The 14,976-nt window shown below is 39.2% G+C and overlaps 1 protein-coding gene across 1 annotated transcript in view; it reads left to right on the top strand.

Moving 5' to 3' along the window:
* Window positions 1–9,444, top strand: part of LOC142098537 (solute carrier organic anion transporter family member 4C1-like) — a 70,966-nt gene extending 61,522 nt beyond the window's left edge. Inside the window, exons 9-13 of the mRNA XM_075181377.1 lie at window positions 2,046–2,202; window positions 2,938–3,134; window positions 5,302–5,366; window positions 6,411–6,548; window positions 9,134–9,444. Coding sequence (XP_075037478.1) covers window positions 2,046–2,202; window positions 2,938–3,134; window positions 5,302–5,366; window positions 6,411–6,548; window positions 9,134–9,255 — 679 coding nt within the window. The 3' untranslated portion in view covers window positions 9,256–9,444. The remainder of the gene's footprint in view (window positions 1–2,045; window positions 2,203–2,937; window positions 3,135–5,301; window positions 5,367–6,410; window positions 6,549–9,133) is intronic.
* Window positions 9,445–14,976: the final 5,532 nt, after the last annotated feature.

Raw genomic sequence — 14,976 nt, 5'->3', positions numbered from 1 at the left:
CTAATATGCCTCATTTAGAGACAGTGCTATGTTATTCAACATGTCACAAAATAAACAACATTTTAGAAATCTAGGTTCAACAATATTAAAACATAGGTCACTGAATAAATATATCCCACTTTAAACTTAGGCACTGTGCATCAGTGAAATGGATTTCACTGGATAGATACTTTAGGAGACAACCGGTTGCTACAAGTTCATTAGACCATTACACTAAATGCTGCGGCAACAGATAATATAGACCAATCAATCACAATACTTTTAGTGCAATTATACAGATCATACTTATCACACAAAAATCAGTAGAGATGCAACAAGGTGTAATCCAGCTGGTTCAGATTAGATTCACTGTATGAAAAACAGAACCCAAGGGGGTAAATTACAATCCACAGGTTTAAGCAAAGTGTCAGCTGACAGATGAAGCTCGTTTATTTGTACAAGTGGAAATCAGTAGTTACCTTGATGCATGCATGTCTCCTGAGCTCTGTAAACAACAGCAATTCTGCACAATAAACAATTTCCAGTGTAAATGACAGTGTACACTTATCACTCTGTCCCAATGGACTAAGACACTCTCTCCCAGCAACTGTAGGGTTAAACAACTTGCATTTCTCTCATAAGCATCCATTTTAGACAGTTTCAGTCAGCTTGCAGATAACTTAAAATACAGCAGATTTGGCTGGAGCAAACTCTTCCTTTAGCCAGTGCTATAACACCTCTCAATAGCAATATTATAGTCCCGGTCAGAGGTTTTAATAACACAGTTTGATGTATCAATTAAATAACGTGAACATTGCAAAGCAAAAGAAACGTATCTATCTTCGTATGAGTCCTGCTGACATCTCATGGGCAGTGGTAAGTTAGGTCTTTTCCTATACTGCAAAGGTGCTTCTTTCTGGGCTGGCTACAAATATCCCTCAGAACAACATATCAGCCGTAACATTCAGTTGCTCTTTGTAGGAAAATCCTACATTAGCTCAGCCAGCAGTCACACACATTACTTCTCTCACTACCTAGTTCGTTTTTGGTTCCCCCCTATTTTACCAAGATTGTCCTGAAGCCTTCTAGTACATTCTTGGGCTCTAGAGATCAGCCTGGGCTGTAGTTTGCAATCTGTCCACCCAAAAATGGCCGACACAATTTGCATTTAACTTCCCAGAGGCCCTCTGGGGTACTATAGTAATATATCTGTGATTTGCAGGGTATTATATTTATATAGTGCCAATTATAATAGGCAGAACTGTACAGAGAATATGTAATCATTCACATCAGTCCCTGCCCCATTAGTGCTTACATTCTAAATACCCAACTACTCTGTGGTCAATTTTGTCAAAAGCTAATTTACCTGCCAGTATGTTTTTTGGACTGTTAGAGGATACTGGAGCAGCCAGAGAATACCCGCTCAAACACGGAGAGAGTATACAACCTCCACATAGATAGGGCCTTTATTGGAATCTAACCAATGACGTCAGCACTGTGGGACAGCAATGCTGACCACTGTGCCAATGTCATGGATAACAAAAGGGCCTATTAGTGTGGTTGGAAGGAAGGACCACACATAAAAGCCAACATTGCTCATCTTCCAATCAGATTTATACACATACTTTGTATCAGTAACAATCCAAACAAATATGATCTGATATCAACAGCAATATTGCAGCATGTATTGCCAGCATAAAGCTGGACACTAAAGTTAATTACAATTTGTTAATTAATAAGCACTATGTTTATGCTTGTGTTTCCAACAAGTTAGAACATTTATAAATTACAACATTGTACATGATTATGGAGTAAAATTAATCTTCATGTTAATTGCATAATTTTTGTCAATACTATATCTAATAACTATTATAAAGGATTTCTCATCTTATTCACATGTTGTATACTAGAGGTGTGTAACCTGTCAAATGGGATCCCATAAGATTAATTTGAGGTCTCAGGTCAATTGCACACTGACGACTGGTCAAACAATTTTGGTGCAAACAGTGAGATGTACTATGGATTTTTATTCTACTAACAAATTTTCTCCTATGTGTTATTATTAGAACTGAAGGAATCAATAATTTGTTGGCCCCATGTAATAGCAACTGCTCCTGCGCCCGCTCTTTTTATGATCCAGTTTGTGGTGCTGATGGAGTCCAATACTTTTCGGCATGCTATGCAGGATGTAATTCAGTAGCCTTCTCCAGTGATACTGAAAAGGTAATGTCACTAATACTGTGTTAGTCTGGTCAATGACTGGTTGGCATGGAACAGTAGCGGACACGACACATATTATGATGAGCAAAGCCTGAATGATATTATGCTGGATAAGCTACTCTATGTAGTGGGCAACAGTCTTATAGAAACAGTGTCTAGTTTTAGCGATTCTGCATATGCTATTTGCATTTGTGCTGTATTACGCAAAAAATGACATAGGTTGTATATTATCAGCATAGAGCAGGTGTGGGACTTGTGGATATGAGGCTGTTATGCTTGGCACAGGCTGTTTTTGCTGACCATGGACTGGTATACTGTAATAGGCTAGCCAATGGCTGTATATGGTGGACCTGGCACTGTGGTGCCCATTATGCTTATTATAATGGGAACATTCTGTGTATGGTGATAATGAGGCTACTATGCTGTGTGTGGTGGGCATGGATAGACAATGGGCAGTATTAACTAGCTGCCATTCAGCACATGCTGCTACATAGTTTTTCTTTTATTGCCATAAGTGTTAAGTATTACATTTTCGGCATACAGTGGACTATACCATGCATGCAACACTACATATATACTGCATTTCTTTTGGTATCAGGCCTTGCACCATGTAGATAAAAATATAAACAAATGTCTCTCTATACCCAAAAGTGTGACAGCACTGTTCTGTATTATCAATATTTCAGTTTAATAGATTGTTTTTATATTTTGTAGTAATTTTTCTGCTTTCTCTTGCAGATTTATTCTAATTGTTCATGTATTGGAACACCAATGGTGACAATGACAGAACGTTCACTAAGTTTAAATGTTACAGATGCTTTAAATGGAAAATGTAAATCCACCTGTAAAAACCTGATATTGTTTATGGCATTTTTCTTCGTAGTGGTTATTACCACCTTCATGACCGCAACACCAATAACCATGGCGATTCTAAGGTGAGAAGCGGTATTAGCTATTGTACAGAACAAAGTTCTAGATTCTCCTTATCACTATGTTTAGAAAAAAAATCTATTTTATGAGAATGTCCATTAAAGCACAATCGAGGTCATTTACTAAAGCAGAAACATTGTGCAGCCATTGAGCGGATTCTTTTACGTTTGTGACATCATGCAACTATTTTTGTGTAACTGAATCAGATTTTACAGCTAAATGTAGGGTTTATGGTGTCATGGTGGCCCCTTAATGTGGTCTCCTTACTGACTGTGGGTTAGCTGCTGCAATGCACTTAATTTGGCACCCAAATAATGCAAAAAGACAAAACATTTTTGTTTTGTGAAATGTGATATTTTAATGAACTCTAAGGTATGGAAAACTGAACATTTATGTAGGCATTCCCAGTTTAGAGGATGTTCTTTTGGTTGTAAATTCCATCTGAATGAAGGATGTGCTACATTGTGATGTTTATACATTAGGATGAATTAATGGCTGCTATTACTGTAACTAGTGATGAAATGTAAAAGATTCTGAGCGTCTAGCGCTTCACTATGGCTTGCAGCCTCTCGTATGTAAATGGAATACTACCACAAATTCCACATAGATATAACAGACAAATATAATGTATTACATACATGAAGCGCTTCCTTATTTGGCACTTGATATTATTCCACACAACACGAATGGCATTCAGCTATAGAAATCTCTATATGAAAGAAATTAACCTCACATAGTGTATTACAGTGTATAACATGTGGGAATTAGTATGGGATAGATGTGCAGTAATCTAAGGATCCACCATCCAGACACCGTGTTGACCCCGTAGTATCTCCCCGTAGTGATGCCCCACAATGCCTCCTGTTAAGCCTAGACAGAACCCCATACCATATTACCACAGCCACTTTGTGTCCTGCTTCTGCAGAGTTGGCTTACATTTAAGTACAGGGTCCTATTGGCCTTGCAAGCTGTGCCACACAGGATAGTGGTTAGTACATAATCTTTTGTTTTTTTTGCAGTGAAAAAAATCCTAGATACTATACAAACACCCTTATTTACTATGTTTACTGTTGAGTAAAACATATTTCTCATTAATAGTAGGTGTACTGACTATGTCTTTACATAATAAAGGTCACGCATGTTAATGATTTCTCTGTAGATTGACCTGATTGAGGTCTAAGAGGTGCAAAAATGATCTTGCATATCTAAGATAATAAGAACCCATGGGTGAACTTCTGAGAAAACATTTTGAGACTAGATAAATATCACCAGAGCCTATGCTCACACAAACTTGGGCACCCAAGCCTTGTCCCATAGTCTAGTCACACCTCTTTTACACATAATACTACATTGCTGTGCTAGACCATATAAAAATATAGTGACACAAAACTTGTATTATTCATTCCACTCTCAGATAAATAGTTTTCTCCTATGTAAAATTCCTAGTTACTGTATGATTCCCCAACTTTAGTTAAACGTACATAAATTATTTTTCTCATTCACATTAATATTTCTTTACCAATGAAAGGGGAAAGGTTTGCCAGGCACGCTGACGAAGCACACAACTGTTCTCAGCCTCTGCTGCTCCATAGCATAAGCCTATTGCTAAATCCAACTTTGGTCATCAGACAACTAATTACCTATTCATAACATACATGAGTTAAATACGACCACGATCCTTGATATTGATTCTCTCGATCCTGTGATCAATGTGGTCAGAGGATGAGCACAGGTAGCCCCTGTTGACTCGTGTGTAATGTCATCTTCCTACTGCATTAACTAGCTGTAATGGAGCCAGAAATTTTCCACCTGCTCGGCCCAAGGGGCAAAAGAGCCGGATGTTTTCCAATCCGGTTAAATACTTGTGTTGCCAAATTGGATGATAATTTTGTTGTTGAGCAGCAGCGGCTCTAGGGTCAGCTTTAGGTAACAGGAATTGAGAAGAATTGTGGACAGTGGCATCAATACTGTCTAAACTAAAAGAAAACATAACAAAGAAACTGTGTATCAAACCTGTCATAGATAACATATAGGAACATCATCCTGAACACATCTCTGTTACACTTTTTTATAAAGAAACCATACCCAAGGTTCAATTTGGATTTTGGTAAATGTTCTTATGTATAAAATGTTCAATCTTTTGGGAAATAAAAGACAACTTCATTCTTTCAGATGTGTACCAGACAAACAGCGATCGTTTGCGCTTGGTGTGCAGTGGTCATTAATTCGTTTATTAGGTAAATACAATTAATATATATCATCCTATTTTTTCATCCCAGAAAATGAGTGTTGTAATTATTGTGACAGTCAGCTGTAAATATATGATATGCATTCACTTGAAATATTTATCACTAAATATGTAGAGTTTAGTTTACAGAAAGAGATGAAACTGAATTATTTGTTATACCAGATCATTCAACTCTATTGAATAGTTGATAATGCCTCATCCAATGTGGTTTTCAAATAAAGTCCTTTTAGTGAAAAAGCTTTCTCATTTAGCTATACATTTAAATGACCCTATTGTAAGAGGCAGCCTGTATGCTGGTTGGAGTGATTGATTTTGAGTTAGGAATAAATCCATCTTTTGCATCAGAAAAAAACATTTTGTGCGACGAGGAGGGAATGTAAAATGCACAACATTATAGGGTTGTGAGGAAGTCACAACCTCTCCCAACTCTAAAATGAAGTAGTATAATAGAGCTGGCCAGTACGTGCTTGTAGCATGCAAGAGCATACAGCGTTTGTCTGGCATGCCAAGATTTGTTGGCATTTGCATCCTTTTCAGCGCAACATAGTCTGCTCTGCTGCAAATTTTGCACATTGGCATCTAACTTCCCCAGCGTGTCAATTGGCTGACCAAATTTTCCAGCCTGCCCGATCAGATATTGATTGAGTAGAACAATTGCTGGTGGTCATTTAAAGGTCACATACTGTAGTTATGAAGTCTGTTTTGTGAGAAATAACTAACTTTGCTGACTAAACAACACTATGTGTGCCCAATGCAAAATGTTGCAAGTAATTCATGTTTCTTAACTATAGTAACTCAGTTACTTTTCTTGAGTCACTAAGGCTGATTTATGACAATGGCATTAATAATTGCATTTAACTTATATAAAGGTAATGATTTTGCATAGATCTCTTTATATTTCCAAACATTGTTGATGAAATCAGCAATATCAAAACCATTGTATATATCCTGCTTTTAAATGTTGTTTGTATAACATTGTGTGATCAGTACTCCAATCCAGTCTTTGTTGTGAATGTATTATTTTTGTCTTTAGGTTCTATTCCAGGACCAATAGTATTTGGAGTTGTCATAGACAGTAGTTGTATTTTATGGAACTTGAATGAATGTGGGAGTCAAGGAGCATGCTGGGCCTATAATAATTCAAATATATCTTACAAACTGATTGGCATCAGTAAGTAATAACTGTTTTTTCGTGTAACATAATTGTGTTTTTACAGTAAATTTAAGTAGGTTACATTAAAACCCCAATATACGGCATAGGCCTTCAAGGATGTTAAATGTCATTATGTACAGGATATGTTAACCAAAATTGCCTCTTGTGGTTTATTGGACAGGACTATAAAGCACTGAGCAATGTAACTGATACTATCAGCTAAAGATGCTCAAAAATTTCAAACTGCTTCAAAATTTGATTGAATTCCACCAATTTGACGGCCACTGACATGTTCACGGAACATTCTCTAATTGACTCTGGTTGTAATTGACCCTTATTCAAATATTTTTAAAATAATAAAAAAGACATACATATTAAGATAAACATATTTTTTACGTTTGAACTAAGAACACTGCTGAGAAAAGACACACAGCTGTTTTGTGCATCTCTACTACCAACTGCTGCAGGCTGTGAGTTGCACAAACCTGAAGAATATACTCACAGCCTGTTAACTGCTGCAGGTTGTGAGTTGCACAAACCTGAAGAATACACTCACAGCCTGTTAACTGCTGCAGGCTGTGAGTCGCACACACTCCTGAATATATATTCAAAGGTCAGCTAAAATGCAAGCTGTCATAATAGATAAATAGATTTTCATACACAAGTAAGTTATTTACTAATTGTTGCTAAAAGCCAGATAGTAGCTTTTATCTGTCTGATAACTAAAATGTCTGTTTGGTTGCTATGGTTTTTGCTGAGATTTTCAGTATTGAGGTAGATTGTAAACAGCCCTCTAAAACATTTAAAATGAGGACATGACCATGGAGGACACATGTTTAATATATACATTAGATTTCATGTCTGTAATGTTTTTGAATATATGCATCTAAAATCTCAGGGGCCTATTTATCAAGCCTAAAACCTTGCAGGAATGGCTATTTCCACGTGGTTTATGCAAATTTAGGTATTGGGGCTATATCTCCTGCTTTAGGCAAACTAACACAGAATAACACAGTCCCCAAAATTCTCAATGGGGACTGTGGTCTGGAGCAATTTATCAAGCTCTGAAGAGCAGGCTGGACTGTGAGCATGGAAGTTTCTTCCTTCACTGCTGCAATAAGCAAGTGGTGAAATAAGTGTCAATGGGATACAGCCTCTTATTGCATCTACTGTCCCAGCATGACTGTAATGATAATTTGCTTTGTTAAGCCATTTCTCATCGCTGTGAATAGTGTTGATAACAGATGGTACTTAATGGGTAAAAATGTGAATATTGTTAAATAGGTCCCTTAGAAAACTATAGCCTGTCCAGAATTCCACTAGAGACATTTCAACTTTTGTCCAGTTACGAACCATTATGCAAGGCCAAGAGCAGATTGTTCTAGTCCTGCCTACTTCATCTCTTCAAGAATTAATATAACAAGAGTTCTGACCCTTGTCAAACGCACCAAAATCAAATATCTACTAGGTTAGTCATCTACAGCATTTTGTGATAGAGAACAGAAATGTCTATTATGTTCTGTTCACAAATGAGTAAATTATAATATGTTAATTGTTTTTGAGCAATTCTGGATGTGAATCATTGCTTGATGACATGCCCCTGATATGAAGTAATCTTTGTAGGGCGCATGTGCTAACATTGCATTTAGGTACAAAATTTGCACTGATCAGAAAATACTTTTAATTGACTAGTACAATTTAGGCAATCACTTGATTGCAGGGCCTGATTAATGGTTCAGGATGCACTAGACTTATACAATCATAGTGCTCCTTAGGCTAATACGTGGTAGGTAAAAATGAACCCATCATTAATTTAAAATCCGTACCTTTATGTACCCGTGTTTTCGAAACTCAGCTCAACTTGGCTTTATAAAAGGGTCACGACTAACTTTTTCACTTATTTTGTTTAAATTAAAATCAGAATTGTATAGCAGAACGGAGGCATGAATGAGCAGTACCGGAGACGAAGTGGTGAAGTGTGAGAAAGCTGTCTCTCCCTTTCATTGTCTTCAGCCATTGACCATGGGACTATGTTGATGAAAACCTTACTACATTTTTCTTTCATGATTTTTTTTTACTTTGTCACAAGTTTTCACCGACAAAAATATTGCGCGCCCCCAAAAGCCAAGCGCCCTAAGCTGCAGCCTTGTCCGCCTTTTAGATAATCAGGTCCGACCTGATTGGTTGCAATTGTTTTGTGCAAGTTTCCACCTAAATGCAACATTCCTTCTGTTTTGAATATTTGTTCAGATTATTATTTATTATGTGAACATTAAATTATATTAAAAATATACTCCTTCGCAAAATATCATATGAATATTACAACTGGTCATCTCTGCATTCAGTAACCATTATAAAGATACTCTAAGGGGTAAATGTATCAAGCCGAGAGTTTACCGGCGGGCTTAAAAAACCAATCAGTTTCTAGCTATCATTTATTTAGTACATTCTACAAATTGATCGCTAGAATCTGATTGGTTGCTATAGGCAACATCTCCACTTTTAAAACCCACCGGAAAACTCTCAGCTTGATACATTTACCCCTAAGTGTGTTCCGTTTTGTTTTTGTTTGTTAGTAAATTACTTTATTTTCTCTCATTCAGGTGCAGCAAGCAAAGTCATCACAATTTTTTTCCTTTTTGTTGCATATTTTATTTATAAACCTCCAGTGAGCAAATCTGACTCTTCACAAGACAACAAGATCATCTGTTCAGAATCACTCTAATGGAGTATTTCACACAGTACAACAGACCATAATGGACATATTGATGTAAATACGTGATTCTGTTAATAAAACAAATCATATAGAGATATGACACTGTTCTTCCTTAAACAAACCAAAATGGGGCCAAATAAATCCATGACATGAGATCCATTTCAAATGTGGAGAATAAACTTTTTTATTGCACATTGATATACAGTATGTGAAAGAAATGTGGTCTGAACAAAATTGAATGTGTTGTGTTTTGTTAATATATTTTTAGAAGATTTATTTAAAGGTTATATTAACCTTTTCAGGTTAGTTCTTGACTGCACATGTGGCAAACTGTATCCAGCCTTACTGTGCTAAACTAAGACACACAATGTTTTTTAAAACAAGAATAAATGACTGTTTTAATAAACAACCTTCTTTTACTATCAATACAACTTTGATAGACAGACATGTAACTGGAGATATAGGGGGGGTACTCGAGGTAGGAATCCTGGGTGCAGGTTCTAAGGACCACATGTAGAGTTGGATGCTATTTCCATCTAAATCGCAGGCATAATTGCATCTGAAAAAGACACATTTTACTGGGGTGTGGGGATCATCTCAGCTGATCGCCATCATGATCACTTCGTAGCTTGCACCAGTGATCGAGCACCCGCAAGTTTCCCATCTCCTGACAGGCTCATGTGCACTGAGTCTCAGTCTACATCAGTTACATTCTCACCAACATGCCCATAATATATTTTGGCTAAGCCTGCATGCCCCCTCCTTCCTCTGGTCTGTCTCTTTAATCCTAAAGTGCCACAAGTGGTCGTAAGCACAAGATGCAACTTCGTATGGCCTCAACCGTAACTAGCGCTTTGTGTGCATGCGCAGAAGTAAAAAGCGTATTATATGTCACAAACAACACTTTGTGTCCAACTCTACATGACCCCCTAAGTTTGGAATTTTACATTGTAAAGAAGAGTCTCTTTCAGAAAGAGGTAATTCTTCTCTCCACAATGTGAGTGTACAATGAGGGTGTAATTATCAGTGACTGTTTTTATTCTGTATGTATGTACAACTGAACAATACCAGGTATCTAGTATTTGTGACAAAGTTGACATTGCCATGGTGATATAGTGAATAGGGAAGTGGCATATGAGCAGGGGTATAACCAAGAGAACTGTGGCACCCCTCCTTCTACTCTTAAATGGGGGATGGGGCCATCATTTCAAAACTCTAGGGCAGGGGTGCAACTATTTGTAATTATGCCTCTGTCAATGAAATTATATGTTTTTGTGTTTTTACCCCCACTATCAATAGTATAATATATAGAAAGTTAAACTTGTTTAATAACTAGTAAACTGTTAAGACTAGAAAAGAATTTTATCAATTGTACAAAAATGATATTTTAAATAAATTATACCTTAACACAAAGTCCTTGTGATTATGTGTATTTCTTTGAAGCACGCCCTTTGTATAATCTTGATTGTAAATTTTTATGGATTTCATTCAAATGAGTCTCTTCAATAAGACATTTAGCAAGGAGGGAGGTGGGTGTGGGAGGGGGGTTCATTATGCAGGCTTCATATGCAATCTGAAGGTGTTATCATAAAAGGAATAGAGTCTCAGGCTTTTCCTCCACCACTGAGTAATGATTCCCAGATAATAGACAAGTGTCAAAATAGTGTTCCCAAGAACAAGTCCCAATAGTTTCAACTATCCTAATCAGGCGTATGGACAGGGCTGCCACCAGAAATTGTGGGGCCCTGTACAAATGTAACAGGCAGGGCCCCCCTCCTTCCTCCTCTAACCCCACTTTCATTTTTAAATTATTCTCTACCCAACATTTGCCTCCCGGCCCCATTCTCTACAGTCACTCTCCATTCCCGGTTCCATCTAACCCCTGCAGTAATTTACTTACCTCTCTGCATCTGCTTGGGATCTCCTTTCGGCTCCTCTGTATTGACAGCGCTGTCCCGTTATTAATTAATCTGTCTGGGAGCTGGGCACCCAGGGGGCTGGGACTGGAGCAAATAGCGGCAACTGTGGGAGTGGAGGCAGAAATGGTGCCTTCAAAGGGACCCGCTGCCGCATCCTTAATTACATGCAGAGGCCTCTCCCCACACCACTTCTCACATCTCAAGTGTAGCTGCTGCCTAAAAATGGCGCCCGCTACCTAACTTAATTCACTGCGGAGGTCACAGCATATAATTAATTTGTTTGGGCTTTGGAACTAAGATAAAACTGCATAATCATTCATCAAAATGGTAATGCATTTAAAAAATAACTAGATTTTATATTTTTGTTAAATCCTTTTTTCCTATTCCTTTGGGGGACACCAGACATTGGGGTATTCAGAGTAGTATAGGAGTGAGAGCACTTTAAATTTCAAACCCTTTAGGTGTGGCTCCTCCCCTTACTCCTCCATACCCCCCCACGCCTGCCGGAGCACTGATCAGTTATTTTCTAACTAATCCTGCAGAACAGAGTAGAAAAACACAAACATAAAGAGAGGAGAACCAAAGTGTAAAAGGAGGAGGATGTCCAGTGTCCCCCAATGGAGTAATAGAGGAGGATTTAACGTAAATATACAATCTAGTTTTCTCTGTCCTCCTATTGGGTGACCCTGGACATTGGGAACATCCCAAAACTATCTTTAAGGGAGGGTTTTGACATGCGTAGATTCAAACACATTAAATCTATAAAATCTGGGGAATGTGTCAATTGAGGACCAGGTAGCAGTACGACACAGCTGCTCAGCCGAGGCCCCATGCCATGCCACCCAAGAAGCCCCCACCGACCTGGTGGAGTGTGCCCTGACAATCTCTTGAACAGGAAGCCCTGCTCCCCTGTAAGCTTAATGAATTACTGCCGAAATCCATCTCGCAATAGATACTTTTGATGGTGGCCAACCCCTTGTATGGGCTTCATATAGGCCCAAAAGGCTTTTTGTGTTGTGAATATCGCGAGTCCTCTGGACATAGGTCTTCAAAACTCTGACTACATCCAGATATTGAAGAGAGTAAGATCGTCTTGATATCTGGAAAAGGGGTCAGTCTTCTCTGAAAAAAGACAGAGAGAGCAGAAACCTGAACTTTTAGGAAATAAAGGCTTAGCCCCGCATTCATCCCATCCTGTAAAAAGATAAGGAGCCTGGGTGCCTGAAAGGTAGTAGTAAAAAGCCCCTTCCTCTCACACCAAGAAATATAAAGTTTCCATACTCTGTGGTAATTCCTGGCAGAACTTGGCTTCCTTGCCTTTAGCATGGTCTGGATTACCTTATCTTAGAACCCCTTTTTTCTCAGTATCAGTGATTCAGCTGCCACGCCGTCAAAGCCAGACACTTTAAACCCTGGTGAAGAAAGGGCCACTGGCTTAACAAATCTGAGGGTAAATGTATCAAGCTGCGAGTTTCTGGTGGGTTTGAAAAGTAGAGATGTTGCCTATAGTAACCAATCAGATTCTAGCTATCATTTTTTAGAATGTACTAAATAAATGATAACTGGAATCTGATTGGTTGCTATAGGCAACATCTCCACTTTTCAAACCTGCCAGAAATTCTCAGCATGATACATTTACCCCCTGGACTAAGAGGAAGATAGCATGACTGACCTGCTGACATGGTGAGGACGTCTGTGTACCAGGATCTTCATGGCCAGTCTGGAGCCACCAGAATGGCCCAGACTCCCTCTCTCTTCCCCTTCTTCAGAACCCTTGGAAGCATTGATGTAAACTAGGTGAAACTGCCAAGGGACTGATATGGCATTTACTAAGACTGCCCTTAGTTCTCTAGCCCTTGAACAAAACAGGTCCACCTTGTGGTTGAATCATGAGGCCATCATGTCGATGTCTGGCCAACCCCATCTGCTCACAATTTTGTGAAAGACCTCTGGGTGAAGAGACCATTTTCCCAGCTGAACAGCCTGCCTGCTGAGAAAGTCTACCTGCCAGTTGGCTACTCCTGGAATGAAGACTGCCATGATGGTCCGAACATTCCTTTCTGCTTACCCAAATATGCTGCTGGTCTCTCGCATGGCGGGATAACTCCTTGTCCCTCCTTGGTGTTTGAGGTATGCCACTACTGTGGCATTGATTGAATTTTTACAGATGTTCCTTGCAGCAAATGTTCTCGCAATTCTAGTACATTTATAGGAAGTCTTGACTCCTCTGGTGTGCAAAGACCTTGAAAATGATCCTGACTGATGACCGCCCCCAAACCTCGAAGGCTGGTGTCGGTACTCGGCCCCTATGGCAAAGTAGTGATCTTTGATGAGGTTCTCCCTACTCAGCCACCAAAGGAGCGAGTGACGCACCTTCTGAGAAAGGTGTATGACCTGACTGGACAGACAAAGGTTGGACTTGTTTCACCTGGTGAGCAGCTCCAATTGAAAACATCTGGAACAAAATTGGGCAAAGGAGATCGCTTCGAATGTTGAAACCATTCTTTCGAGTACTCTCATGCAGAAAAGATTGGATGTCTGTCTGTGATCCAACAAAGATCTTACAATGCTTTGTAAGGACAAAATCTTGTCCATCGGTAAGAAAACCCTTTGTTTTAGGGTATTGAAACATAGCCCAAAAGCACCATCCGCTGGGATGGAACTATTTTGGATTTTTGTAGATTTAAAATCTACCCGTGGGACTCTAACGTCCAAATAGTCTCTTGCACGTGAGCCTGAAAAACAGCTGCCGAATTTACCTTCATTAACAAATCATTCAAATTGGGAATAATCCTGATTCCCTTGGACCATAGCAGAGCCACCATGACGGCCATGATTTTGGTAAATACCATTAGGTCTATAGCCAACCCGAAGATAAGTGCCCAGAATTGGAAGTGGTGAGACTGAATGGCAATGATGTCCATCCTAAATAGGCACATGTAGATATGCATTCTTTATATCCAAGGACACCATATGCTCGTCCTTTTCCATGCTGTTCACCGCTGATTTCAGGGGTTTCATCTTGAATCTGTCCACTCTGAGCTGGGTGTTTAGAGTCTTCAGATTCAAGATGGACCTGAGTGGACCATCCGGTTTCTGAACAAGAAAAAGATTTGAATAAAAGCCTAAAGTCCTTTCATTATCTCGGACCGGAACAACCACGCCAAATCGAATCAGGGCTTGAATGGCCTCCTACATAGCAAGATGTTTTGTTTTGTCTCCAGGAAGCCCTGTGGTGAAAAATCTTCTGGGTAAGGATCTGAGTAGGTCTATAATGTATCCTCCACAATCCCTCTTACCCAGGCATCTGTGGTGGACTCTATCCACTGATCCTGGAAAAGAAGTAAATGGGCTCTCATCACAGAAGAATCTGTGTGGGCAGAATGCCCGTCATGAAGAATAAATGTCAGGGAGTCTAGCCCCTGGGCGCCTGTCTGGGCTTGTCTCCCCCTCTGCAAATTTCCCCTCAGCCCGACCTCCCACAAACAATCTGCCTGTGGGGTGACTGGCCCCTAAACTTTCTGGAATTCCCCTGAGAATCGAAATGTGGCTGATCTAGATCTTGAGGTATTCACAGGAAGAAAAATGCTTTTTCTCCCGAGGCCTGGCTAATAATCTTATCTAGCTCAAGACCAAATAATACATCTTCAGCGAAAGGAATAGAGTACGCTTGGACTCAGTATCAGCTTGCAACACTTTGAGCCACATAGTGCGGCGAGCTGAAATTGATAAAGCTGAAACTTTAGCTGCAATCAATCCAGCATCTAGGGCCACTTTACCAAATATTCTGTGGCCCCCTGAATTTGTTCCA

The sequence above is a fragment of the Mixophyes fleayi genome, chromosome 1 (genome assembly GCF_038048845.1).
Source record: "Mixophyes fleayi isolate aMixFle1 chromosome 1, aMixFle1.hap1, whole genome shotgun sequence".
Classification (NCBI taxonomy): Eukaryota; Metazoa; Chordata; class Amphibia; order Anura; family Limnodynastidae; genus Mixophyes; species Mixophyes fleayi.
The sequence above is the reverse complement of the archived record's forward strand: the minus strand, read 5'-3'. Positions and strand labels throughout refer to the sequence as shown.